Source organism: Psammomys obesus, unplaced genomic scaffold, assembly GCF_907164565.1.
Source record: "Psammomys obesus unplaced genomic scaffold, mPsaObe1.curated_primary_1811, whole genome shotgun sequence".
Taxonomy (NCBI): Eukaryota; Metazoa; Chordata; class Mammalia; order Rodentia; family Muridae; genus Psammomys; species Psammomys obesus.
In genome coordinates, this window is record NW_026593286.1 from 5,985,649 (window position 1) to 6,008,859 (window position 23,211).

General features: G+C 54.4%; 2 protein-coding genes across 6 annotated transcripts in view; one reads left to right on the forward strand and one right to left on the reverse strand.

Annotated features, from left to right (window-relative positions):
• The window catches only part of Ngef (neuronal guanine nucleotide exchange factor), an 80,553-nt gene extending 66,285 nt beyond the window's left edge, over positions 1-14,268 (forward strand). For all 4 annotated transcript variants that reach the window (XM_055616747.1, XM_055616748.1, XM_055616749.1 and 1 more), the window contains 10 exons: positions 2,249-2,409; positions 3,930-4,082; positions 5,598-5,727; positions 6,507-6,581; positions 8,389-8,478; positions 9,468-9,631; positions 9,984-10,139; positions 10,956-11,035; positions 11,670-11,774; positions 13,342-14,268. In XM_055616747.1, coding sequence (XP_055472722.1) covers positions 2,249-2,409; positions 3,930-4,082; positions 5,598-5,727; positions 6,507-6,581; positions 8,389-8,478; positions 9,468-9,631; positions 9,984-10,139; positions 10,956-11,035; positions 11,670-11,774; positions 13,342-13,532 — 1,305 coding nt within the window. In that variant the 3' untranslated portion in view covers positions 13,533-14,268. The remainder of the gene's footprint in view (positions 1-2,248; positions 2,410-3,929; positions 4,083-5,597; positions 5,728-6,506; positions 6,582-8,388; positions 8,479-9,467; positions 9,632-9,983; positions 10,140-10,955; positions 11,036-11,669; positions 11,775-13,341) is intronic.
• Positions 14,269-15,779: 1,511 nt separating this feature from the next.
• On the reverse strand, positions 15,780-20,765 carry Snorc (secondary ossification center associated regulator of chondrocyte maturation). Of its 2 annotated transcripts, none has more exons than XM_055617155.1 (3): positions 20,693-20,765; positions 16,034-16,216; positions 15,780-15,889 (listed from the first exon to the last, which is right to left on the reverse strand). In XM_055617155.1, the coding sequence occupies exons 1-3, from the start codon at positions 20,763-20,765 to the stop codon at positions 15,780-15,782; spliced, it is 366 nt and encodes a 121-aa protein (XP_055473130.1). The 2 variants fall into 2 exon arrangements, with proteins under 2 accessions (XP_055473130.1, XP_055473131.1); XM_055617156.1 differs by lacking the exon at positions 20,693-20,765 and adding an exon at positions 18,375-18,421.
• Positions 20,766-23,211: the final 2,446 nt, after the last annotated feature.

The window sequence follows — 23,211 nt, forward strand, 5'->3', positions numbered from 1 at the left end:
ATACATAAACCAAAGATGAATTAGCAGCTAGCATTGAGTCCCAGGACCACAGCTCATGGTATCTCAGCCCTTACTGGCACTGTCTTAAGTACAGACCGGGGACCTGGGGTCTGGGGTGGCTGTGATGTCTCCGTGGACTTTCTCGCTATTCCTGCCACGCATCTCCAACTTACAAATATGCTCCTTGTCTCAAAGGGCTTCCCCAGGCTCACCGGCTGGCAGTGCTTCACAGGGAGGAAGTGACTGGAAACAGCCAGTTAACCCTGCCTTGCTATAACCAAACCTGACTGGAGTCCCAACAGCCGGCACATGGAAAACCCTTTGGTTGAATGTGGGTTCTCACATCGTTATCGAGTTGCACAACTTTGAGGGTGTCGTTCACCGCTTTGCACCTGTGTTCTGATGGTGAGACAGGCTCTTCTACATATCCCTTCTTCGGGACCCTGAGGATTAAATCAGACCGTGCAGGAAACCCGCTGCCCACTTCTGCCTCCACCACCAGGCACATGTGTTCTGGGAACCAACAGCAGTCATAGTCACATACCTCTCTGCTGCCAGACCCCTGCTCATTGCTGCTGTCTGTCCTCCTCAGTCTGTTGTGCTTATTTCTGATGACAACTATCACATCCAGGCTGGCACTGAATGATAGAAATATTCACACCCAAGGTGCTGGCCAGAATCTTATATCCGAGCTGTTGGCAGGGTGACCCTCTCTCCTGAGCTTCCAGAAAGGATCCCTCCTTTGACTTCCAGCCTCTGGCTACTCCAGGTGCCACCCTCATCCCCACCTCCATCCTCTATGTGTCAATGTCTCCCCTCTCTCCTCTCTCCTCTCCATTATGGAGGTGTCTACAGTGACAGTTTTAATTGTCAACTGATACAATCTAGAATCATCTGGATGGTCCAGATCAGGCTGGCCTGTCGGTATGTTTGTGGGAATTGTTTTATTGTCTGTTGACATTGGAAGATCCAGACTAAGAGTTGATGGCACCGTTGCCTGAGCTTGGGTCCCAAACTGTATAAAAGAGGAGAAAGTGAACTGACTAAGGGATTGTGATTCATTCTCTCTCCACTTCTGACTGTGGGTGTGACTAGCAGCTTCAAGTTCCTGCCTAGACTTCCTTGAAATGTCGAGCTGCAACCTGGAAGTGTGAGGGTGTTGGGGTTTTTTTCAAGACAGGGTTTCTCTGTGTAGCCTTGGCTGTCCTGGACTTCCTTTGTAGACCAGGCTGGACTCAAACTCACAGACATCAGCTTGCCTCTGTCTTTGTCTGTGAGTGATAGGATCACAGGTGTGCGACACCATGCCTGGCTGATTAAACCCTTCTTAAGGCTGCTTTTGTCAGAATGTTTTATCACAGCAACAGAAGCAAAACTAAATGCCTAGCACTGGGGGTAAGACCCACCCTGAACGGACTCACATCAAGACCTTCAACTCAAGCTCAGCTTCCAAGACCCATTTTCACTCAAGGGCACGGTTGTTGGTCCTGGAGATGAGGATGTGAACATAACTTTGGAGGGCCCAATAGTCCCACCTGCCACACTTTCCTCCAGGCATCTGAAGCAGACCTGGGTCGAGACAGTGGAGAGTGCTTGGAAGACAGAGGTCACGGCTCCCACTGGTTTCGGGTAGTTTACATATGAGCACTAAGGGCGAGCTAGCCAGGCCTGCTGCCAGGGTCTTTTGCACTCATCATTCTGGTAAGTTGATGTTGATACAGAAGAAAGGTGCCCCTGAAGGCTGACGTAAGATTTTGTGTTTCTTTGTTTTCTTCAAAATGAAAGTCCTTCTCTTGATTACATTATAAAACCAAATGCTGAAAGAAATAATAGAGGCTTATTTAGGATTTTTCAGATAATTCAAAAGCTAAAAAAAAAGAAGAAGAAGAAAAGTAAAAGGAGTAAAGGTCACCCAAAATTCCACCCTTCCTGATTGGCATCTTGGTCTGTGTCCTGTAAAATGGAAGAGCAGGCGGGTCCTTCCTCCTGCTGATTGCTCTGCCCGTCTCTACACCAGTAAACACAGGCCAGAGTCATCTTTGCCTCCATCTGGCTCTGCCATAAGACCGACCTCCCATATGTTGGTCCTTAGCTTGTCACCAGGTATCAGTGTGCCTGCCTTCATTGGCTTCTGGCCAAGTTGATTTCTGCCACACAGCTGCCACTGCAGGCCTCAGGACCTCTGCCTCTAAGGGCTTTCTTAGCTCATCTTAACAATAATGACAAGGTCTCCTCTGTGCCCGCACAGGCTATGTTTGAGCTGGTCACCTCCGAGGCCTCCTACTATAAGAGCCTGAACCTGCTGGTGTCACACTTCATGGAGAACGAGCGGCTGAAGAAGATCCTGCACCCGTCCGAGGCCCATATCCTCTTTTCCAATGTCCTGGATGTCCTGGCTGTCAGTGAGCGGTGAGCACTGACTGGAGGGCCACTTTCCTCCATCTTCCCCAGGCGCCCATGCTCACCTCTTGGGTTTCTGGACCACTGAGTGCTGTGGATTTTTATGTAAAGAGACAGAATGGATGAAGTCATGAATCTAGGCGCTGGGGAGATGGTGGCAGGTATGGAGTGGTTGGTTGTCTTGCAAGAATGGGGATTTGCGTTTGATCCCCCAGAACCCACAGGAAAAGCCAGGTCCAGAGGGATAAACTTGTAACTCCATGCTGGGGATGTGGAGAACGCAAAAATCCCTGGGCCTGGCTGGCTGGCTGGCTCGCCATTCTAGCCTGGTTAGCTCCACACTAAGGAGATGACACCTGAGGTTGACCTCTGACCTTTGTGTGCACACTCACACAAAGTGTGCTCATACATAGATGTAAACCCCAAAGGCCCACCATCTTCTCCAGCAGGTTAGCCAGTGGTACCCCTGGGTATCTTCCCATCAGCCTCTGAGCCCTGTGTATCTTTACGGTGCTATGAGCTGGGGGACTCCCCTCCTTGGGCAGAGTGACATTGAGTTGAATCTTATGCGTGAAACCCACAGACGAGTCTGTATGGGTCCCGTGACAATTGTCCAAAGTCATCTGGGAATATCCACTCACCCCAGATACCAGAGCCTAAGACCCACTGCAGGCCAGTGCCTGTTGGTTCTCTCCCCTCTCCCATGAGGTGTCCAGCAAGCAGGAAAAGAATGTGAGATCTGTGTTTCCTGGGGCTGCACCTGGGGGAAGGAGGAAGTGAGCTCCTGTGGAGTGTGAAGGAGAGAAACCAGGATGAAGGATTCCCACAGCACTTCCCAGCAGCCCTGGTGGGCATCTAGGGCATCTAGGCCAACTTTCCGCATTCAGATGAGGCAGGGCATGGCTGAGGCAGCCCTCTCCTGCAGTGGGGGTCACTCGCTGTCACATGTGGAAGCCCGGATGCTCTCGCTGTCTGTCCATGAGCCCTCCAGTTGCCCCGTTTGCACTGACACCTGCCTTTTCTTTGTAGTCTCTGCCCCTCCTAGTGGCCGTCCTAATCCTATAATGGTGACGCTGAGGTGACGGCTCAGCGGTGCCAGGGAAACCTGTGACATATCTGAGCTTGCTGTCTACATACCAACTTGAGTTACAAGTTGAAAAATTCCAGAATGCAGAAGTAGAGGCACCCCCACATTACAACCCCCAAGCATTGGCCACTAGCTTGGTTAGTATTGAGCACAGAGTCAGTCTAGGTTCTTTCTGGTCCCTGCCTCTCCCACTACCGGGGCTACTCTGAGTCACAGCTTGACTACTGTCTGTTACACCTGCAAACACGCCAGGACATGCGTAAGAGATACAGATGAGCCTCGAGCCTTCTCTCTCTGCACAGTCCCGCTGGTGTGGCCCGCCTAAGAACATAGCTGTTCCCTGCTCTGTCCAGAGGGGCCACTACCATGCAGGGTCCCACCCACCTTGTCAGCGAGTGCCGGTTTGCCCAGCCAGGCATGCTGATTTCCGGGTGCCGCGCAGGTTTTTGCTGGAGCTGGAGCACCGCATGGAGGAGAACATCGTCATCTCGGACGTGTGCGACATCGTGTACCGCTACGCAGCCGACCACTTCTCAGTCTACATCACCTACGTCAGTAACCAGACCTACCAGGAGAGGACGTACAAGCAGCTCCTGTGAGTACAGCCTGTCTGGGCCCAGCCATCCTCGCCTGGGCATTCCCCAGGACCTCCCTAAGCCACACAACCCGGCCAGGTGGGTAATGGCATCCAAATCTAGCATGTTCCCTGAACATCTTGGTGTCACTAGAAGACCACTAGTCTACCTGTGCTCCAGTGAGGTCAGCTGAAGACCCCAGACCTGTGTCCAGAACAGCCAGGAAAGCCCTAGAAAAAAGCATGTGCACCCACAGGGGTAATCCAAGAACACTGGAGACAAGGCTGTGAAGTAGTGAGAGAGCCAAGGGGGGGCAGGAAGGAGTCTTGGCCGGCCATGAGGTGTCGCCTGTGAACTGGGAGCCAGCTCCCATTTCATGACCTTGCCTTGCACCACAGGAGAGGGCTTCCCGGTGGTACCCACTCATGTGAAAAGAATCTGCACTAGGAGAATCTATACTGGGTAAGCAAGACCAGGTTTTCAGTCCCAGACGCAGCACAGATGTAGGGGTCTCTGGCATGCCTGAGAACAAAGACAAGGTAGGTGCCTCATTAGGACAGACAAATCTACCCAAGTTGCCTGAGGGGGGCTGGCAAGCTCTGCCTGGCACCTGGAAGCAGCTACTCTGTAGAGAAGCTCTGAGTCGAAGGTGGCAGTTCTGTGGCAGTGGCTGAGAAACAGTCCTGCAGCTGGCCCCCGAGTGAGAATCACTTAAGGCAGTCATTTGTGACGGAGAAGTCTGCCATTGCCTCGAGGCCCTGCTGTAGATAGTGTGCCAAGAAGGTTTCTGTGTGCCGCACATTCGTTGTCCAGATAGCATTTGAATCTTGGTGGCTTCTCTATCAAGGCCCATGGCTGAAGTGGACATTTTGAACTCTGGCTATCCAGGCATTGGGGTGCTTTGGGGTAACTGTGGGGGGAATCCGGGGGCAGTTTCTTAGATCGAAAAAAACAAGCAGCCTGCAGAACAGATGTTCGTGTCTTGCAGCTCCCAAGAATCCCCAGGGTAGCTGGCCACCATGTCACTTTGCCCTGTGGGTGCAGAGTGCCCAGGCCCCACTAGCAGCAGGTGCAGTGTGGCTACCTGATGTCTGCTGCTGCCCTGCAGGAAGTCTCTGGCAGTTGTCTTCCTGGCACTGCGCCTTGTGGCCAAGCCCACCTGCCAAAAATAGCCCAAGCTCCCCTGGCAGGTGCCTCGAGCCTGCTGCAGGTTCCATCACTGCATCACTCCGTGGGTTTACCTTGCCACGGCTTCCTGTGGGGTGAAGTCATCTAATTGTATGTCTGATTCATAACCTTGGCTACAATGGGATTCTTACCCCTCCTACACAAATCATGCTCTGCCAAGTCTTCATGGCCTGGCATATGGAACCACTATTGTTATTTGACGTTTACATGAACAGTTTATTTTCCATTTAAAAAAAAAAAAAAAAGAGGAGGGGGAGGGAGAAGGAGCCAGAGGAGGGGGGGAGCATCTTCTGTTCACACCTCCAGGGCCTGAGCTCAGAGACAGTCCCCTGTGTCTGGGTCTTCAGACAGGAGAAGACGGCTTTCCGGGAGCTGGTCGCACAGCTGGAGCTGGACCCCAAGTGCAAGGGCCTGCCCTTCTCCTCCTTCCTCATCTTGCCCTTCCAGAGGATCACAAGACTCAAGCTGCTGGTCCAGGTATGACCTTTGACTGTGCTCTGGGCTCTGTAGGCCTCCTCTGCCCAGGCCTTCGCTCCTTCCACCTCCCTGGTAGAATTTTAGGGAATCCATGTGTTAAACAAGGGCCAATTAGAGTCCTATTGTGCTCTGAACAGTGTGGGCTCAGCTATATTCCAGAAGGAAAGATTGGCAGATACCAGGGCAGGAGGGCAGGAGTAAGCGGAGGAAAAGGGTTATTCTTGGCCTGCAGGTGAGAGGAGCAATGTGAGCGTAACTGGGAAATGAAGGAAACTGAGGGGTTAGAGAAAAGACATTTTACAGTGAGAAGTCCAGAGTCAGCAAAGCCCAGAACCATGATGACTTGCTCTCCAGTGACCACTCCGGAAGGAAGGAAGGAAGGAAGGAAAGGAGGAAGGGTGCCGGTGCCCTGTGTAAACGTTATGCCTCACCTGGGGACAGACTAGGTCTTAGCCCTGCCTGACTGACCAGGGTCCCTAGCTGCTTTGCACTGCCTCTGTGCTTTGCTCTGCATGGGCCAGTGGCTCTGCATTGACATAGAGCATCTGCAGGCCCTCGGGGACCCATGCTACTGAGGCTCGGCCTTCCCATTATCATCCTGGGCCAAGGCATCCACCCCTGGCCTGGCTGAGGGCCCTGCTACCCTCTGTCCTCCCAGTGTAGAGTTATGTGTGTTGGCTCCGTTAAAGCTGCACTCCAGGGATGGTACCATGGCCAGGGAGGGAGGGGGAAGGGAAGCGGGAGGAGACAGGGGTAACCCAGCTCCATCCTGCCCTCAGAACATACTCAAGAGAGTGGAGGAGAGGTCTGAGCGTGAAGGCACCGCCTTGGATGCCCACAAGGAGCTAGAAATGGTGAGTTGCTTCCACCTGTGTGTTCCAGGGAGCCATCTCCCCTCTAGACCACTATCCCTACCGGCCTCCTCTGTCACTGTGTCCTCTTAACATCCCGTTTATTATGAGATTTACTTTTGCAATCCAGAAAAGTCACGGGTGGGGGTGGGGGTCACACCCAGTGCGACTCCATCAGAGCCTTCTCTGCACCACCGTACCCCTTCACCACTCTCTGTTCATGTCATGTGCCCGGGTTAGCTATGAAGGCACTTACCTGGCACTCTGTACCAACACAGAACTCTGTGGCAATCCCCATGCCCGTTGCAGCCTGTTGCTCCAACCCCACCCTCCGGGATGCACCTTATATTGGTGTAGGCCTTGACCAGAGCCCTGCCTGGGAGTGTCCTCCAAGATGACTCCTGTGGCAGGGCTGTGCGTGGGCATCGGCAGCTTTCTCTAGCCTTGTGTGTTCTTCAAATGCTGTCTTGGACACTTGGACCCTGTCAATGGTCCGTATAACTTCTTACTAGACCCTTCTAGGCAGCAGAGGCCTGGACAAGTCTGGTGACCTCTGACCTGTCAGAGGCCTGCCAGCCCAGAGGGCTGTCTCAGAGGTCAGCCAGCGGGCAGATGTGTTTCCTATTTTAAGTTCTTCTCTGCTTTTGTCTCTCTTCTCCTTTTGATGAAAGAGATGCTCTGTTTCTCTTGATAACTTCTTAAAAAAAAAAAGCTTGTTTTTCCTCACTCATAAAAGTAATTGATGCTCAAATACAAGAAAATGCAGAAAATGAGCATAAGCAAAATAAAGATAGCAAATACTTCTGGCTACCCACACTCTTTGCTGACAGCACTCCTGGTCAGAGGCCTGCATGCGTGCGCGCATGCGCGCCCGCGTGCGCGTGTGCACACACACACACACACACACACACACACGGCACACCACCATACTCTTTACAAACAGACATTGTATCTAAAGCACAGCCTTTGCTCTTCAGTTGAGTATGTATTACTGATTTCAGAGCCCTAGGGTATGTGGATATATTGTGCTTCCATCAGTGCTACTCAATGGACAATTTAAGTCGGTGAGGTGACAGATTTTCTCATTCTAAGCAACACTGCAAGGAACATCCTCATAGTCTCTTCTTTGGGCTCCTGAGCTTATTAACAAACACTGACAAAGCACTGCCTCAGGCCAGGCTCTGCCCTAGACCCTGTGAGCCAATTAAGGCTCTGATTCCAGAGATGGAGGCCCAGAAGTCCAGGGGAAGGTAGAGTTATTGGTTCCTGGCTGCCTTCCAAAGAGGTGGGGAGCCTGTGCACCCCCAGTGGGTGAGAAGTCAACCTAGAGGAGCCCTTTCTGTTCTAATCAAGATGAAAAGAAAGGCCCCTTCCTTTTGGTCTGGGAGGTTGACTTCCTAGTCAAGGACAAGGAGACAAATCATCCTCTAGTCCAGTGGTTCTCAACCTTTCATATGCTGTGACCCTTTAATACAGCTCCTCATGTTGGGGTGACCCTAACCATAAAATCATTTTTATTGCTACTTCATAACTATAATATTGCTGCTGCTATGAATTGTAACATAAATATCTGATAAGCAGGATATCTCATATGTGACCCCTGTGAAAGGGGTGTTCAACCTCCCAAAATGGTCAGAGCCCACAGGTTGAAAACCTCTGCTCTAGACCTCAAAGGATATCCCCGACTGTGGGGAGAAGGAACTCTAGCTGACCTGAGGCTGGCCAGTCATTGTCAGCTGCCAGACACTCTGGTCACAGTGTGGCTGGGGACGTCCCAACAGGCTGGCCTGACAGATCCTCTCCGTCCCAGGTGGTAAAGGCATGCAACGAGGGTGTCCGGAAGATGAGCCGCACGGAACAGATGATCAGCATTCAGAAAAAGATGGAGTTCAAGATCAAGGTGAGTCTGCAAGGGCTGGGTCGGCCTGTGCCCAGCCGTGGGGGGCACACCCTGCCCAGAGGCATAGCTGGTCCAGCCTGCAACCCCACCCACCCTTCCTAGTGGTGGAAGCACTAATTCTCTGCCCAGGTTTACCTTCCGTGGGCTGGGCGGGGCCCACAGCTGCCTGCCTGTGTGAATCCGGCACGGTCACCGCCTAGTGGTCCTCAGCAGCCGGCCAGGGACTGTTCAAAGGATTCTCAGTGCTGAGGGATTTGCAAGTTATTTCCTTCCTCTGGATTCCTGATGACATGATATCGGCACACGCTGCCTACTGAGGGCCCTGGAGAGCTTCCCTCATAGCTCAGGAGGAGAGGTCTTGTCTAGCCTGAGCAAAGATTAAAGGGTCCCAGAGGTCAGAGGTCAGGGCTTGGGAGCTGAGGCCAGCTGGCGGGTGTGAGGGGTCTTCTGAGACCTCCTGGGGTTACACTTGCTGGTGTGACTGCGGAGTGCCTAGCTCTCATCCCTGCCAAAGCCTTCCACCCCCAGCCCCAACCTCTTTATCCCACGGACACCATTATTTCCGTTCTTCTGTGAACTTGACCTCTTAGGCTCCATAGAACAAGCTGAGCCTGGTGGGGTATTCACACACACACACACACACACACACACACACACACACACACACACGCAGACACCAGCACACATGGACACGCCAAAGCACAGGCATGAGCACCAAAGCTCAAGTGTAGGTAACATAGACAGCACAAAACACACACAACACATGCACAATACACTCACTAGGGCCACACGCATTCACATGCAAACTCACACCCACGGCTGTTTTGCCGCCTGGCGAGTGGCAGGGAGCACAGTGCCCCCCTCCATAGCCCTTACACACCACACACCACACACCACACCGAGCCTACAGTTTCACTCCAGGGGCGGTGTTTGTAGGACCCTCAGGAGGGGGCAAGGGTGCTGCCACCTGACACCCCCTCCCTTCCCAGTCAGTGCCCATCATCTCACACTCCCGGTGGCTGCTGAAGCAGGGCGAGCTGCAGCAGATGTCCGGCCCCAAGACCTCCCGCACCCTGAGAACCAAGAAGCTCTTCAGAGAAATTTACCTCTTCCTCTTCAATGACCTGCTGGTGATCTGCCGGCAGATCCCTGGGTGAGCCTGGCACTGATGGCCATGGTACAGGATAGTGAGGGGCTGGCAGCAGGGTAGCTGTCTTTAGGGTCAGGTTTCCAAAGGTCAGCTCTGCTCTTGCCCAGCTTTGGGCCACAATGGCACCTCCCTGAGTGAGCCCCAGTGAAAGCCCGAATGTGACACTGACCTCAATAAAGTGACCGCTGCCCTGCCACACCCCGGGAATGGGAACCCTCCTAAGGAGCAGGGGATAGGCATGCTGGGATTTCCCGGGGGGAGGTAAAGAGTGGCTGGGACCATATGCTGGTTCTTCCAGCCAGCCGAAAGGTTCTCCTGAGACCAGCAGGTCTACCCTGCCTCCTTTGTTCTCCAGAGACAAGTACCAGGTATTTGACTCAGCCCCGAGGGGCCTGCTGCGAGTGGAGGAGCTGGAGGACCAGGGCCAGACGCTGGCTAATGTGTTCATCCTGCGGCTGCTGGAAAATTCAGATGACCGGGAGGCCACCTACATGCTGAAGGCATCCTCCCAGTGAGTGTCCTGTGCCATGAGCCACACCCCATGCCATTCATAGGTTGAAGGTGAAACAGGGCTCAGCACACATCTGTAGGAGGCTGGCCTCTCTCCTCGGCATGAATCCTTCCCGTGGGGACTCTGGCAGAGAGAGGACTTTTGTAGGCTCTTCATGTTGGGGTGTGGGTGGCATATGCTGGCTGCAAATTCCTGGGTTCGTGAGTGTGCAAAGAGAGCAAGTCCATCTTGTAAAATGGGATCCTTCTAGATGATATGCTAGTGAGCCACTATTGCCCTCCTCCTGTCTGTCTGTCTGTTTGTTTTCACTCTGTGTGGACTCCAGTCCTTCACTCTCCCATGTCTGAGAAGCCAGGATGGCTGCCCCACAGCCCCAAGCACTTGGGGAAATACATAAGACAGTAGGATCTGCTTTGTGGACCACGGAGCCCTGGCTTTCTCCTGAGCTGCCCAGTCAGCCTCTTCTCCCTCCTTCGTGCTCAGCTGCTCATCACCACACCCTGTCAGGAGCTGTCCCCTGCCCTGCTGAATCCCCAGGCTCTATCTAGTTCACAGGACTAGCAGGAAGTGATGTTAACTTCCCCAGCTTTACCACAGCTGAGAGACTGTGGCTTCACTGTAACACTTTTGAGAGCTAGCAGCTTTCAGGACCTCACACTGTCAGGCTTCAAACCCCTGGTGTGGGAGAACTGTGCAGGGGTTCCCTGTGTGGCTGACCGAGCTGTCCTGGTATAATCTGGAGCCAGGCTGCGGCCTGGAGGCCTACCATGCCGGAGGGTGGAGTTTGTTGGCTCTGTCTGTCTCCTTCCTACGCAGGAGTGAGATGAAGCGTTGGATGACCTCACTGGCCCCCAACAGGAGGACCAAGTTCGTGTCCTTCACATCCCGGCTGCTGGGTAAGTCCCTGACTTGGAAAGGGGGCTCTTGGTTGACTTCAACTAAAACTCACTGGGCCTCAGCTTCAGGGCCCCTTGGCTGTTTGTGCGAAGGCACTTCTGACCCTCAGAAGTCCTTCCTGGCACCAACCAGGAGTCAGTGCCTGTGCGCACTGGCTGCCTAAGCTTCATTCAAAGAGTCAGGTGGCAGAATCCTGGACCCAAACTCCAGTGTTCTATTGGGTTTTCCAGTTGCCTAAAACCCACAGAAGACCCAAAGGAACATGAGTCTGGCTTGTGAAGAAGTTACTGTCCCAGCCCACTGGCTTGTCCTCACTCCAAGCTGCTCACAGGGTCACACCGAAGAATAAAAGTTTCTTCCTGCCTTCTAGGCTCAGAGCCCCATCATGGCTCCATTTCCCCAGAATTCCCAGTAGCCTATGAGGCCTCCCTGGGATGTGACCCCCCTCTCAGAGGGAGCCTTCCTTACTGCTGTGTGCCCCAAGTCCTGTTTCCAATAGGACTCAGCCACCTGCTGCTGGCAGCATTGTCCCCGGCAGAGCACCACTGCCTGTTGGTCCTGCTTGCATGGAGGTGGAGCTGAGTGGAACCCGTGATGAGGACACACAGTAACCGCTCCCCTCCTCTCCTGCAGACTGTCCGCAGGTCCAGTGTGTGCACCCGTACGTGGCCCAGCAGCCCGATGAGCTGACGCTGGAACTGGCAGATATCCTGAACATCCTGGAGAAGACCGAGGATGGTGAGGCACCCAGGAAAATCTGCATCTCGGCCGGCCATGCCCCTCTAATGGGAGGAAGGGCTGTAGCCTAGGTGTAGGACTAGCTGGCACAGTTAGCAGGTGGGCAGGCAGCGCAGCACCCTCTGCTGGCGCCGGCATAACCTAGGACAGCCTGTCTAAGCACTAGGCCCAGCATCCCTTGCTCCTTCCTTGGACTTCTGGGCCTTCCTTCTATTGCTGTGAGCTGTGAGGCTCCTCCCCTTACAGCAAGTCTAGCAAGTGGTTCTCTGTCTCCTTCCCAGCCTTGGCTATGGCCTCAGTCCTCCCCTAGGAGGGAACTTCACCCTGATCTCAACCTGTTTGATCACAAGCTTCTGGGGACACCCGTGACCAGGCCAAGAAGCCCCCCTGCGGCCCACCTTGTGGGTGGCGGGCAGAATTAGCTTCAAAGGGAGTTTGTCTGTAGCCCCTGCCCATCTTAACACCAGCCCCCTTTCTTGTTCAGCAAGTTTCACTTTTGGATGTTGACTGTTCCTGATCAAAACCCCAGGGGCATCTGGGAATGATGAAACACACCTGTGATTAGAGCACTGGGGAGACAGGGGCAGGAGGGTCACTGAAAATTTATGGGTAGCCTGGGCACAGTGCGAGAACCTGATGTCATTATAAGAGATACAATCAAATCAAATCGTCTGAGGAGAACAAAGGCCCCCTCCTGTCCTCTCCTTTGTCCAGTGTCGTGGTTGGAAAACCAACTGATCTCCGTGGCGTTCCTCTGTGGGTTCCAGGGACCCCTTGCCCTTTCTCTAACATAATACATTGCCTCACACCCCTCCTAAAGTAGCCTACAGAAGACTGGGCAGGGACAGGCTGCTTAGCAACAAGCCTAACAAAGACCTCCAGGAGAAGCCAGGCAGTGGTTGTGAATGCCTTTAAATCCTAGCACTCGGGAGGAAGAGGCAGGTGGATCTCTGTGAGTTCAGGGCCAGCCTGGAGTTCAAAGTTATCCTAGAGTGAGTGCTAGGATAGCCAGGGGAACACAGAGAAACCCTGTCTTGGGGGAAAAAAAAAGACCTCCTCCAGGAGAAGAGAGAGAGCAGAGAAGAGGCCACTTGGGATCTCAGGGTGTCCCCAGTTTGTAGTGGCCACCATTACCTCAGCAACCACTTGGCCCTCCGGGTGAGATTCTGAGAGATTATGCCAAGTGAGAGGGTGAGCTCGATGTCCAGGTTTGGGAAGTCAGTGGCCAGCTGTCTTCTACACCGGCTCCTTGGATGCCTCTTTTAGGGGTGGCCTTTCAAGTCTCCTGGCCTGGTACAGGGCAGATTAGAAGGGTTCGGAAATGGGCTCTCACTCAAGGCAGAGTCTGTAGCCTGGTTCTTCACACTTCCGTGTGTTTCCTAGCACACTCTAGGGGCAATCGAAGCTTAGGTGAAGTGCCAAGCCACTGCCCTTTGGGAAATGCGGAACTCCTGATTGTGGCTCCATCCTTGCTTCCCATACAGAGGGGAGCCTTAGCTAAGAGGAAGCCCCAGCCTTGCCTCACCCTGCCCCTGTAGAGCTCCTGATCCTACTGCCTCCTTTGCAGGGTGGATCTTTGGTGAGCGCCTGCACGACCAGGAGAGAGGCTGGTTCCCCAGTTCCATGACAGAGGAGATCCTGAACCCCAAGATCCGCTCCCAGAACCTCAAGGAGTGTTTCCGAGTACATAAGATGGAGGACCCTCAGCGCAGCCAGAATAAGGACCGAAGGAAGTTGGGCAGCCGGAATCGTCAATGAACTGCCCCCACGCAGCTCAGGCACCAGCCTGAAGGAGGGGTGTAGGCAGGGGGCAGGAGCAGGCCCAGCAGAGACCCCACCCCAACAGATAGAGAGTGTTAGGAAGGGCAATCAGTGCCTTCCCAGGCAGCAGGAGTGGCCTGGGCCTGCACTGTCCCTGCCCACGCAGAGGGGACTCCACTGTCCTGGCCACTGGCTTGCTTCCAGTGCCAGCGGAAGGCTAAGTATTTAGCAGTATTACATCACCTCCCCTCCAGCCTGTCAGTGCTAGAAGCGGGCAGGCATGCTCCAGAGACCTTGCCGGGACTGGAAGAGGCCCGCCCAAGGGTCCCTGGCAGGAGGCAGGCAGAAGGCAACTACCGTCAGGATCCCCTGAACTGCACGTGTCTTTCCCTACTTTGGAAGCCGTTGCAAGCCTACCAGGCACACCAATGGCCTGCCCCTGCCCGAGGGCGCTTGGTGAGCAGTCTCTGCCAGCCCATCCCTCTGCCTCTGCCAGCCTATCTTGCACGGCCAAGCCCTGCCCTCAGCAGGCCCTCTAAAGCTTAACTGAGGGTTCAGGCCACCTCTAGCTGCTTGAAGGGCTAGATGTCACTTGTGTCTCCTGGCCCCTGAAGGAGCCCGGGTGTGTTGTAGAATGAATTGGTCACTGCATCCTTTATGGTCATGGTTTTGAGAAAAGCAAATATCATTTTTGGCTGCATTAAAAAAGAAAAAAGCATCCTGTATAAAATAAGGGGGAGAAGCCTATTCTTTATTGCAGGCATCTGGTTCTGGCTGGGAGGGAGGCACAGTCTGACAGGCCATTAGGAGAGGCCTCCCCCTAAGGAGGGGCTGCAGACACTTCCCAAGGGAGCCAACATCAGGTCTCAGGATGGGAAAGGATTTGGACCTCTGCTTATGGAGGGACTCAAGAAAGGGCTCTTGGGGAAATGGGGGACCCCTCCTGCTGCAGGGTGAGTACACATTTATAAAGCCACAGGGATGGACCCTAAGGTGTTAGTAAGCAGTGACTCTTCGGATCTGACCTCAGGCCTGGGGCCTGGGCTCCCTACCTGGTCCAGACACTGGCCTTGGAAGTTCCTCCGTGCGTCAGGGCAGCTGGTTCCTCTGTGCCTTCGGGGAACTGCTGCTCCCACCCCGGCCTGCCTGCACAGCCACCCACACCTACCCCGATTCTGCCCAAAGTATGTCCACCCCACTTCTGTCCTAGGAAAGTATCCAGGGCACTGTGCATCTGCCAGAGGATGTTCCACATCGGAACAGGCCTTTCGTTTGTTTTGTTTCTTGAGACCATCTCCCAGACTGCCTTAAACTCACAGCCCCCGCCCCCGGCACCCAGCCTCCTAAGTCCTGGCATTGCATGTGTGTGCCGCCATGCCTGACCCAGAAGAGGCCTGTTCAGGCCATTGGACTGTGTGGTATCTTCCCACAGATCACAGCACAGCCCTCGGAGGTCTTCCGTCCTCAGCCCCTCGAGCATTCCTGGAAGGATATGGCAGCTTGCCACATTGCAACCAGAGGGCCACAGCTCCAACCTTGACCTACCAACCCCCCCCCCCATTCTATCCCAGAGTGCTCCCCAACTTTCTAGGTCAGCTGGAAAAGGAAGAACAGCCCCAGGGAAATGATACACAGTAACCTCTAGGCCCCAGAAGTGTGTGGTTGGAAGTAGAAAAATTCTGAAGAGGGGTGAAGACACAAGGACTGGGGTTCTTAATTAGGAATATAGCCCCTCCTGGAGCCTGAGTCAAATCGAAAGCCTTTACTGCCCCATCCATCCAATGCTAATCCTCCATCATCTCTGTCGGTCTCAAGCAATCGGGGCGGGCGAGCCTTAGTGAAGCTCTCCAGCTCTGCTTCCCCTCCCCCAGCCGGGCCAGGAAGAAGCGCAGGAGGCCAGGAGTTGTGGGGGCGGGGAAAGAGCTCTCAGGCCCACTGCACTGCAGCGGCGGGGGGAAGGGGGGGCAGCCAAGTGGTCCTTAGCAGACACCGCTCTCCATGCGTGCACCCCCGACACAGCACAACACACGCACGTGGTCACGCGTGCACGTGTTCCCCTCCTGGCGCTTTCCACCCACGACCCCAGGCACGCGGCGTGGCCCAGCAACACGCCCCCGTCCAGGTTTGCACGCGCCCACACCTGCACGCGGGCTCGCACGCACTGGCGCACGGAGGGGACAAAGGAGAGCACAGCACAGGGTGCAGAGTCGCCGCGGGCGGGCCGGCGCGGCTCCTTTATTGGTTTCAAGAAGCGGAAAACTTTCTCAGCGCGACCACCACGAGTGCCAGCACCACGCAGGTGGCCAGCAGGGCGGCGATCACGATGGCTGCAATGGCGCCTGGTCCAAGCGAGCCTGTGGAGGACAGAGGAGCATGTTACTCCCCTCCCCCCACCGACGTCCAGCCCAGGCCTGGGCCTCCGTGCTGTTCTTCCTCCCTCCCCTCCCTCTCTTCCTCCTCCGTTTCGAGCATCTCTCACTGGCCCGTCCAGGCCCTACCTCCATCCTGGTCCGACCCTGCGGGCGGGGTGCTGTCCTCTGGTCCTGGCGCAGAGGTGGGGAACGGAGGGCCGGAGACTACAAATTCCTGGCTGTGGCTGGTGCTCTCCAGGGGACCTTCACCCGAGGGCAATTCAATGGGCTCATTCCACAGGGTGGGATCGGGCCCCTGGGGACCCTCTGCTACAAAGCCAAGGAGAGGCAGTGGGGGTCAGGTAATCTGTGGGCAGGGATGGCGAACCCCCCCCCCCACCAGATCCCCGGAGGAATGCCCTGTGCAGAACTCAAGCTCAGCACACCAGCCCCCACACTCCACAAGGTGAAACACTTGACTGGGAAATTAATTTCTAAGTTTGGGAGACCATCCACATGTGACCCCAAACACCCGCTGAGCCCTAAAGCCATGTGAGGACAGACTGATGGGGGCAGAGAGCCAGGAGCAATTGCAAAATGGGAATTTTTCCATCCCAAGGGCAGAGAAAACTCAGCCTTCACTTGGGGCAAAAGCTGAGAGTCAAGGAACTTTCAGGGAGCCACTACCCTGGTAAAGGCCAAGAGAAGCCCACCCAAGCCACAGCCTCAGATCAGGAGGCCAGCCTTGGGCCTCTAATAGCCCCTCCCTCAATCCAAGAGAGCATAGTGCTGCCTGCAGGAAGTGGGGGACAGATGAAGGGCAGATGGCCAGTTTAAGGGAGGTCCCCAAGCTTCGTTAATCTCAGTCTGCACATGGGTCCCTGAGTGGACTTTTCATCAAGAGTCTTCTGCAGCTGGGAGTCAGCATGGTTTGGGCGTACCCAGGGATCCCAGAGTGAAGGAAAAAGACAGGATGCACAGGAGGAATGAGAATCACATGACCTACCTCCTTCTAACACACACCACTGTAAGGAGCTCAGCCTGTGAAACCCAGAGCACCACACGCCAGTGAGCCAATTTCCCCAAGACAAGTTCAAGACCATCTGGTCAGCAGGCTCTAAGATGTCCCCTCAGCCTGTCTGTCTTGGCATCTTGGCTGGTCCCTAATCTCAACTAGGAAGGATGATCCAGGGACACTCAGCCCCACGCAGGTCCCATACACAGGAGGACCACCAATGAAAATCATTTTACCATCTCATTCATTCCATCTGCTTGTGGCATGGGGACCCTTTATCCCTAATCAGAGACAAGAAAGTCAAGGCTCTGGTTAAATGGAGGCAGCTATGGTGGGGTGGTCCAAAAGCCTTGGATAAGCTGGTGATAGACAGCTCTATCTCCTAGGGACCTCCAGTAAAGCTGTACCGCTATTACCAGCCCAGCCACAACATGAAGGTGCCTGGGACTTCTTTGAGGCAAGGGCTCCATCTTTGGGTGCCTCCTTCCCTCTGTGACCAGGCGCAGAACAGGGACTGCTAAGGGTAGACCCAAGGGCCTTGAGTATTCCTGTCCATGGTTCCCACCCGGGGCAAACAGAACACACAGCCACAGCCTGACTCTGGTCAGCCTCAAAATAACCCAGCTCTTCCAAACCACCAATGTCTGGAAAGGAAAATGAACTGTGAGGATTTGTTCTGGACCAGGACTGGGGAGGAGGGCTCATATGTCCTGTCAGAGACTCTGGTAAGTACAGTGCTGGGTTTTGGGTGCCAGTTTGCAGCCACATTCTGGTGAGGAAAGAGAGTGCCCTTGTTCTTGATTGAACAACTGAGGATAAATGATGTCGGCAGCTTCGGACTGCTGTGCATCTGGTGGGGTCAGGGAGCCATGTGGCAAATATTGGTAACTGGTGAAGGCTGGGCAGGAGTTCCGTCGATAATTTTAGAACTGTTTTGGAGAATTGAAATCTTTTCACCATAAGGTTTTGGCAGATCCCTGGCTCCCCAGGCTCTACCCTGAAGCCTCTCACAAGCCTGGGCCCGATGTGACACTCAACTTGCAGGCAGGGACTACTGTCATGTGCCTTGGGGGCTTCCCCAAACTGGAACCCCCTTTTCAGAAAAGGCTGGCAAAAGGGCCCCCAAAGACCTTTGTCGCCCACTTCAGGAGGCTTCCCTTTCAGAGTTTAGGGCTGACTGACTGGCCAGTCTCCTACCTCCTGAGAAGAGCACCCTGTGAAGAGGGCAAAGGGACGTGGTTAGAGAAGGCAGTGCTTACAGGCTAAAGGCCTGAAGAAGGGCCTTAGGCCTCAGTCTAGTCTCAGGCTCCCCTGACTAAACAGAAGAAAAACCCTGAGCATGCCTGCCATTCAGGAGACCCTGAGGTCTGGGCTTTGGAGACTGCCTGTCTGCCCTGAGACTCTTCATGACACACCCAAAATAGGCAGGCAGGCTGGCCCCTCCCTACCCCACCTCTACTGGCCAAAACTCACCTCTAGTGCCAGGCATCTGGCCAGGGAGGCTGCCCAAGGATTCTGAGTGCCAGGTCCAGCCAGTCTAAGTGGTGCCTACTCCTGCCCAGGGACTGTGCTTGCCCCAACCCACTAAGGAAGGGGGTGCTTCTGTGGGCTGTAGCCCAGGCATTATCTTGTTTTCCTATGCACTCAATGTTCTCCAGACTCGGAACAGCAAGAAAAAGAGCAACAAGCCAGCTCCCTCCAAGTCCTCTAGGGAAGCTGGGAACTATGGACCAGTGTGCCAGCAGGAGAGGGGTGAGGATTAGAAGAAGGGGGACCAGTACAGAGCCCTAGAGCAGGGCGTTGGAGGAGTAGGCTGAGTGACATGGTAAGAGATCCCTGTTCTGTCCTGCCTTGGCCACAAGGAGTCCCGTACAGCTCAAGAGTGAGCAATGTCACAGGACTTTGAGCTCTGGCAGAAGGAGCATGGTGCCAGTTCCATGAGCTTGGACACCTCAGGCTGTCCCCTAGCCCCACCACCCCAAGCTGCTGCTCTGCCTTTTGGTAAATAAGTTTGTTCAACGGTTGGTCTGACCACAAGCCCCGAGGCCAGGCGCCCATGCTCACAGACGGCCTTTGTGCAGCCATGAAGAGCCTTTTCATCCCCACCCTGGCCTCCTGCCCACTCAACCTGGCCTGCTCCCCTACCTCAGTGGCTGTGGCCACCGGCTGAGGCAGGAAGGGTGGCAGGCTGGCCTGTGCCTCAACCCCAGGAGTACTCAACCTCCTCTTTCCTGCTACAGGAGCCCAAGAGATTGGGCCATGACCCTTGTACACACCTGCTCAGACATGAGGGTCTAGTGCTGGTTCTCAGAGCCTCCTATCCCCCACTCCCAGCATCCCAAAACTCAAGGTGGGATTGGCATGTTCATGCCGGCTGTGGGTTTGTCTGTTTTGGGGGGAAGAAGGGACCCATGGAAGAAAGAGGAAGTGGGGCCCTAACTATTCCCAAAGCTTCTGCGGGAGCATAAAGCCCACCCACTGCCGTCCTGTGTGCACAGCCTGACTGGGGCTTTGGCTAGAGGTTTGGGCTGGAAGAGGCAGCAGAAACCTGGACAGAAGCCACTAGGAAGCTCAAGCTGCAAGGCCCTGCCAGGCAACAGCCTCAGGAAGCAGCATGGGTCTCAGCCTTGGGTCCTAGGCGATGGAAAATGCCTCCTAGCACTGTAAGTCACATTTCCCGACATTGGGGGTACCTCAGGCAACATCACTGAGCATTGCTGTTCCCACCCCAGAAGCTGGGTGTGTCCCAACTTGTGGGAAGAGATGGGTCTCCCAAAGATCTCTTTCAGGCTTAGCTGAGGGGCCGGGAGCTCTGCTCAAACTCCAAACACTCAGTGTTGAGTGGGCACTTGGCCATCCTGAGAGCCCTTTTTGTGAGACCTGGTGAGGTCTCGCCATCCTCCTGTGAGGGTGGCGGGGTGGTGGGTGTCACCTCCTGCAGATGAGAAAAGGGCTGAGAGAGGTACGAGACAAGCAGGCCAGAGCTGGACCTTGAGCTGTTTCCTAGGATGTTGAGGGGAGACAGAATAGCCCACAGACCACTATGACGGGTGCCTCCGGCTGTCACCGGGTGTGGCTGGGAGTTCGCAGGCCACACTTTTAAAGCAGAGGTGGCTTCTCTCCTTCGTAACAGACCCACAGACAGCCCTAAAGTTCAGGCTGCAAAGCTGTAGGGAACCCAGAGGCAGGCTGCCTTTCTGCTGTCCACTGGACAACTGCAGAAGATTTATTTCTTTGTAGGCGAAGCCTACCTGTGCCTATGTCCCTGCTCGGAAGCTGACCTGGAGCAGCCCTGCCATGCAGCCTCCTTCATCAGAGCCTGGAGCATCCAGCTAGGTCTCCGTTCACTGTCCTCCCTGTTCTGCAAAGAACTCTGAGCAACATTTACCTCTAGGTCTAGGTCATAAGCCAGCAGGCAGGGTTGCAGAATTTAAAGGAATCACAAGGCTCTAGGCTCTCAGCCCAGGATCTGGGTCTCTGACCTCTTAGCCCTTTGCTGTTAAGGTCTGGTGACCTTCTAGGTCTGGAAGCCTTCAGATGTTCTAGTGACAAAGTACCCCCAGAACATCAGACAACCAAAAGTCCTTGGTCCCAATACGCAGGTCACCCTCCTACCTCAATGGCCACCCATCCCTGTCGATAACAGTTCCCAGACACATCATCTTACTCAGTTTCTACCAACCAGCACTGGGGGAGCCCCCTAGCTGGGCACCCCATCTCTTATGAGGGCCTTGTGCCCTATACGTACTAGAGAATCCAGCCCCATTGGTAGCTGTGGGTGTGCTCCTTACCTGTGAGCACCGCAGGGGCCAGGACCCCAGAGATGAGCAGCAGCGTCATGTGCAGGGCCAGACAAGATGCCATCCTGGCAGAGAGTGAGCAGTGTGTGGGACACGGAGGACTAAGTGGCTGGGCTCAGGCAGCGGGAAAGAGGCTTCAAAGAGCTGGGAAGGGTTTTCATCAATGCAAACTCTGTCCTCCTGGGACACCGTGCCCGCCCCCCACACATGCACGCGCGTGCGCGTGCACACACACACACACACAGCACTCAAACAGACCTGCTGAACTGAACTACCAAACAGCCCCACCCTAAAGAGGAACGGAGAAAGTTGTTTTGAATTTTTTTCTTTACCTTTCTATTCACTTCCTTCTTTCCTCTCTCTGTCTCTGCCATGCCCCTCCTCTTTCTCATCTTTCTTGCACACACATGCACACACACAGTACACTCCTCCCACATGTATTCCTAGACCCCTGGAAGTGAGAACTTCCCAGGCTTCCCAAGACAGAGGCCTCACCCAGGGGCCTTGAGCATGACAAATGCCTTGGACCACTGTGCCCAGGACTCTTGAGTGTCCCGGGAGCATGCATGGGAGACTCTGCTCAGCCACCTCCCGTGGGAGTTTTCAGCCGACCAGGAGCACTTACACAGCTACTTGAAGTGAGGCATTTTCTAGGAAAGCCCCTCAGCTGCTCTAGGCCCTTTCCAGAAAAGCCTTTGAATGCACAGGTCCTCCCTTGCTCCCTTGCTCCCTTGCTCCCTTGCTCCCTTGCTCCCTTGCTCCCTTGCTCCCTTGCTCCCTTGCTCCCTTGCTCCCTTGCTCCCTTGCTCCCTTGCTCCCTTGTTCTTGCAGGCTCTCTCCTCTAATCCTGAGACTCAGTTTCAGCTTTAAGCCTGGGCCTGGCCCAGAATCCAGCTCACTGCCTCCCCAACAGCTCTGTGGCAGCAGCTGCTGAGCCCCTATTCACGACCAGGCACACTTGCCCCCTTGGCCTCTGCCCATGCCCACGGATGAACTTCCAGCCCTCCCGCCTCTCAGGTGTGCTCACATGCACGTTCCCAAAGTCTCTTCCCTCTGCCCCCCTTCCAAAGCCCAAAGGCCCTGCTACTTCTTCTGCTTTATGGTTTTCCAAACGAAAAGCCAAATTAAGAGTTTCCGCTGGCCAGGCTTCCCGCCACTCCCCCTTCCCTCCCTCGGTGCCAGCTGCTGGCCCTGACTGGCCTCCTCCAGGGTACTAGACTGGATCCTGCCCCAGGGCCTTTGCACTCTCTCTCCTTGCCCAGAGAGTAGTGTCTACAGGCAGCATGTGTACGCTCCCACCTGTAGTATTCAGGTCTCAGTTTGCTCAGTCAGCCCTCATCTCTTCATCACGCCACTTTAAATTTCCTCATAGCACTTACTTTTTTTGTGAATTTTCATATCCCTCCTCCTCTTGTGTTAATTTTCAGAGGGAAAACACTCAATCCAGGCGTGTTAAGCAACCCTTTGCTACTGTGACGAAATATTTGAGAAAGCTATTTAAAGGGATTATAAGGTCCCGCTCAGCCTGCCCCGCTGCTGTGAGCCTACGGACAGGCAGAGCATCATGGTGGTGCCAGTGCCAGAGGAAGCTGCTGCTCTCATAGCAGAGGAAGAAAGAGAGGGAGACGGATCTGGGGACAAGACACACTTTGAAAGGCATGTCCTGAGCTCTATTTCTTCCAACCAGGTTCTGCTTCCTTCAGCCACAAACTTATCAATGCATCAACTCATTGATGGGGTACCACGCTCATAACCCTTCTCAATAGCGCCACCAGCTGGGGACAAGGCTTCAACGTGTGAGCCCTTTGGGTGAAACTTCATATCCAAATCATGAAAGATGTGCGATAAATCCTGTTTACAGGTTAATGAGCTTTTGTATCATGCAGATGTGTGTAGATTCCACCCTCATCAACCCAAAACGTGCCCAGCATGCCAGTGGGGCTCTCTGAGCCCCTCCCCAGCCAGTACCCTAGGGATTCACCTGTCATTTATAACTTTTCTCTGCTGTGTCGCTCAACCACATTGCTGAGGGAGTGTTAGCACCTTTGCTTTTGCTGCTGGAACACAGAAGAGTGTGTCACAGTGCATTCACAGTGATCAGGGCTTTTATGAATGCAGCTTCCATGTTCTCCCACATCCTCCTTTGCACATGCCAGTGTCTCTCGGCTACGTGTCTGAAGATGAACCCTCCAGGTCAGAGTGCAGGCAAATGTTCTGGTTCATACTCTCTGAAACAGTTGGAGGTTCCAGATGCTTCAAGTCCTCATGGACACATACTTTGCCGGGCCTTAAAAATTCCTTTTGTATGTATATGTGACATATGTATACGTATATACGTTCACATGTATGTGGGCACACATGCCCTGTGCGCATGCCTAGGGAAGTCGGAGATTGACATCCAGCGTCTTTGCTCAGTCACTTGCCCCATTATTTACTGAGGCAAGGTCTCACTGAACCCCAAGCTGACCAAACTACTTCAGGCAACTAGCTCCGGGACGTCCTCTACCTCC

Coding starts and splice junctions, on each gene's coding strand:
- Snorc (XM_055617155.1), bottom strand. CDS start 20,765: ATGGCATCTTGTCTGGCCCTGCACATGACGCTGCTGCTCATCTCTGGG. Junction 16,217..20,692: donor GGCCCCTGCGGTGCTCACAG/GTAAGGAGCACA, acceptor TTGGCTTTGTAG/CAGAGGGTCCCCAGGGGCCC. Junction 15,890..16,033: donor AGGGTCGGACCAGGATGGAG/GTAGGGCCTGGA, acceptor TGTCCTCCACAG/GCTCGCTTGGACCAGGCGCC.